Raw genomic sequence first — 4,492 nt, 5'->3', positions numbered from 1 at the left:
GAGCCCCAAGAGCTCCCTGATGAGCAGGGGTCCTGGTTTTCTCTGATAAAAAAACTCCAAAAAAAATAACCCCAAATCCACATTTCCCTTGATTAAAATGAAATGCCACTAAGATATAGATAAGGAGATAGAGTGGTGTTTCATTTTGATCATGGAAAAATGCGGATTTTGGGTTACTTATTTTAATCTGAAAACTGGGGACTTTTTTTTAATTAGAAAAACAGGATCCCTGCTGATCAGATCTGAAAGGCCTTATTTTCCTTCTCATTCATTCCTGTGAAATTGCTAAGGAGAGAGCAAAAGGAAAGAGGCAAGTCACCAACAGAAGTACCTCTTGCTTCTGTCAGGCCTTTCACACGATGATCATAAAGCTCTCTGCACATTAATTCAAGCCACATAGTGCCAGTGAGAATATGAAGATCCCCCCAGGCTGCAGCAAGTTAGCAGCTGAGTCAGAAATAGAAACCCAGGAGTCCTGAACCATAGTCCCCAGCTTTAGCAATTGCATCAGGCCTCAGAACCAGCAATCTGTTCGCATTTCCATGGAACTAGGACATTTTGTCTGTGTCATTCTGATGCAGAGTAGAGGCCTAGGGCCACTGATCATGGGTTTTCTTTTGCTCCATCAAGCAAATGCTAATTCTTATACCACTTACGCTAAGCCAGTGTAGATTTTCACCCTGCACAAGGGGCTTGCCCCCATGAAGAGTTTGTGAGTCTGCTACACTGGCTATGGCAGTTTATTTGAATATTTTGTACTTTAAGTAAACAAAAAAAATGAAATGCCACATCCGCTATTGTTTCAGAATAGACAGCAGAACCACAGAAACCACACCCTGAGTCATGAGAAACCATGGATTCCCTCCGTACTTAAAATAAGATTGAGCTATGGTTGCTGGGTGGGAATTGGTTGGCCAGTTATGGCTAAGGGCCACCAATACTCATAATGGAGATACTGTAACAACTGTTAAAGAGAGTCAGCACGAATACCTTTGAACCTGATGAGTAAGCATCTTTCCATTTTAGATTCCTGGGCTCATTTACTCACCTTTCTCATCGCCTTTTCAGTGCAGGATTCCTCCTGGCTTTTTGTAATTCAGGAATCTGTTAAGTTCAGCTTTAAAATTATTCAGGCAATGGAGCTTCCATTGTTTCCCATGGAAAATTTGTCCCTGGTCCCACACACTAACTTCATTTTTCCTGATCTCTAGCCCACATTTTCCTTCATTCGGTTTCATCCCATCACTTCTAGTGATGATCCTCAACTTCTTCCTTTAGAGATTTCCAGTGATCACAGCCCCAGTATCACCATATGCTAAAATGCACATAAACCTTTCTGTAAACCTTGCCTTTTAAGTCTAATGCAAGCCCACATTTATGAGTGGTTCTTCACCTCTGAATCTGATTGTATATGTAGACAAGTCTGTTATACCAGAGATCGCAAAGCTTCTCATCACTGCCTCAAAGTGAAGCCTCATCAGGACAGTAGGAAGAGGCACCAAAAAAGTACATAGCTCTAAGTCAAATAAGGAATTAATCTCATTGCAAGGACTATTCACCCCAGCTGTACCCTGTCTCTCCAAGGTGATTCTTACCAGCACTCCAGACCTAACACTCAATTTTTTATCCTGATACATTTGCACAAAAAAGTGACCCACAAAGGGAAACATGAAAAAGTATTTTATATACTACTAAAAAAACCAAAGAAAATATTTGGAGGATTTATTTCCTTAAATTTTGATGAATATTTATCTTTGGCTACCTATTCTACTGCTGACAGAAATCAGACCAAGAAAGTGTACTGGAGTATCTGCTGGTTTTAGCTGGTTAAGATGGTTTTCTTAGGACAGGAAGTAGAACTCTTCCAGTGTTGTTGCTTGCTATTAAACAGGCACGGTCCACCCTACAGTCAGCTGTGTTTTTGTACTAATAAGAGTGGTTCTTGTAGAAAGGCCACCTTTTCAGTCTGAAGAGTCAGCAAGCACTTTGCAAATTCTGCCCTACATTGTTGTTATTTTATACTACTTAGATCACAGAAATATCTGCAACTCCCAAAGGAGATCAGGGGCCCATTGTACTCAGGAGTCTAAAATGCTGCAAGAATCTGTACCTCAAGTCTTTATATCCAATGAAAAAGCCAGTATAGTGTCTCTACCACCCTTTGTCTAATTCTTATCCGCAAAGCAGAGTGGCAGACTTCCATTGGCTTCCATGGGTACTGGATTGGTGCCTCAATGTTTTAAGGGTGTTTACCTCTATTTGGTTGAGCAATGCATTGTCAAACTTGAAGCCAGGGATTCTCTTTTCACTACAAATCACTCCTACATCTTCGGTGTGCTTGCAGTCAGTGACTCCCCAACCATTTGAGTTGCATTCTGCCAAAGTGGTCTCTCTGCCAGTACAATGGACATTGTCCAGCCAGATTTTGCCTGAGGAGGGAGAAAAAAAAAAAGAGAGATTCATGAAGAAACCACAGTGGTGGTCAATCTAGGCAAAGTGGTCTAACATGAGCCAGACGCTCATTCTGGTAAATCTGAGAGCATCCCTTTAATGAAATTCAGTGTAAACACAGTCAAAGGGAAATCTAAAACACTCAAGCTACAAGAAGAGTTATAAAATACCAATTCAATCTTTTCAGGACCTACCTCAAGTATTTCCTGATCAGAAACATACCTTCTTCCCTAGAAGCATCTCACTGAGAAACCTCAACCATGAAGTTAAGTAAGGCTCAGATTTAGGTTTAGCTCCTCAGATGGTGTCAGCCCACAGCTTAGCAAGCATACACAGATTCACAACAACTGAAGAGCTGGTTGTCTAGTGAATAATGACTGTAATGAGACATACAAGCCAAAGGTTTACCAACTTACAATTTCGGGAGCTCAGCCTGAGAGACCAAAAAGGGCTCGGCTTTCAAGAAGTGCTGATCAGCAGCCACTCGCTAAAACACCGTGTCTTTTAATGTCTCTCTCAATAAAAAAAACAAAAACCTTTCCAAATCCTCAAGCACTGGGGGAAATGTGCAGTTGTGCAAGAGTCATTTCATATCTGGACATGAAATCATGTTGATGCACTTTGAGACCTGCAGCAACAAGCACAAACCAGACAGCGTGCTCCACTGTAAACAGTTACGTTTCACAGTGTGAAACAAAGCCCCTTTTCTCTTGTAAGCTCCCCAGACCACTCCTGCTTGCCATCTGCGTCAGCACACAGAGACAGGCAGGCTGAAGTGACCTTAATTATGAACTTCCTTAGGGTGAAAGCTAACATCCCTCAGTGATGGCTACTTCAGAGTGCCTCATGTCAATAGGTGCCTCAGCTTAGTTGATTAGACCCTGGCCTCCAATCACACAGGCTGTGAATCTTCTTTCTATATTTAGGGCCCCTCATATCATTTCTGGCATGTCAAATCCTCATTCAATCACATTTCAGAAAGAGCTTTAAGTTTTGATTGAATCTCACTTACAAAAATCTTGGTCAAAATCCACATTTAATAAGCAACTAGTTATTTGGAACATGTTGGTATTTGGATGCCCTGTTTGAAATCCCCTTGAAAGGCCTGATTTTCAGACCATAGTAAGCACCCACCCTCTGGAAAAATAAGCTTCCTTTAAATTGACTTAAGTCGGGCACCCAAAAAATTATTCAGTTGCACCTCAAAATCTTGGACAAGTTTCCTCTGCAATAGTTGAGTATGGGGATAAAAGGCGTGCAGCTTTACATGTAATGCACCATCCCAGCTGTGGTCCTCATAGAGGGTATAGTGAAGGGCCTGCTTTGCAGAAGTGCTGCAATATTAGACTGTACTTGTTGCTGCAAGTGTTAATCACCCCCCACTGCAAGTGATGTTATTTGTTCCTCCTACCTGTCCCTCACGATACAACACACCATTTTAATTCACCTTGAAAAGCAGGTAGATAAGGACTTCCTAAGCATCACCCCTACTACATTATATGCAAGATCAGCACTGTTTCCCTTGGACTGCATCATGGCTCCATGTGCCACACCTGAGCAAAAGGCCTTGATGCAGTGGAAGCTCTAAATTCATGGTCACTGGGAAAGAACTTCCTCCCTTCAAGCTGCTACTACAAAAGCAAGACAGCTTCTGCATATTTCTATCTAGGCACTTATATGTATTGCTTTAACAATGTGGTTCCCATCTTCAAAAAAGGGAGGAAGGAGGACCTGGGGAACTATAGGCCAGTTAGTCTTACCTCGATCCTGGGCAAGCTTTTTGAGAGCATTATTCTGGCACATGTCCACGAGGGGCAAGCAGGGAGTGTATGCTTAGGGGCAACCAACACGGGTTCATTAGAGGCAGGTCCTGTCAGACAAAACTGGTGGCCTTCTACGACCAGGTCACCAAATCCTTAGCTGCAGGGGGAGCAGTGGACATCGTCTTCCTGGACTTTCGGAAGGACTTTGACACTGCCTCTTATCCCATTCTCATTAAGAAACTGGGGGGCTGTGGTGTAGACACCCACACAGTCAATTG

The 4,492-nt window shown here is 42.5% G+C and overlaps 1 protein-coding gene across 1 annotated transcript in view; it reads right to left on the bottom strand.

Moving 5' to 3' along the window:
* The window catches only part of LOXL2 (lysyl oxidase like 2), an 86,801-nt gene that overhangs the window by 65,433 nt on the left and 16,876 nt on the right, over positions 1–4,492 (bottom strand). Inside the window, exon 3 of the mRNA XM_019556582.1 lies at positions 2,254–2,429. Coding sequence (XP_019412127.1) covers positions 2,254–2,429 — 176 coding nt within the window. The remainder of the gene's footprint in view (positions 1–2,253; positions 2,430–4,492) is intronic.

This window comes from Crocodylus porosus, unplaced genomic scaffold (genome assembly GCF_001723895.1).
Source record: "Crocodylus porosus isolate Cpor-Errol unplaced genomic scaffold, CroPor_comp1, whole genome shotgun sequence".
In the NCBI taxonomy this organism is placed as follows: domain Eukaryota; kingdom Metazoa; phylum Chordata; order Crocodylia; family Crocodylidae; genus Crocodylus; species Crocodylus porosus.
This window is presented reverse-complemented; position numbering and strand designations above follow the sequence as displayed.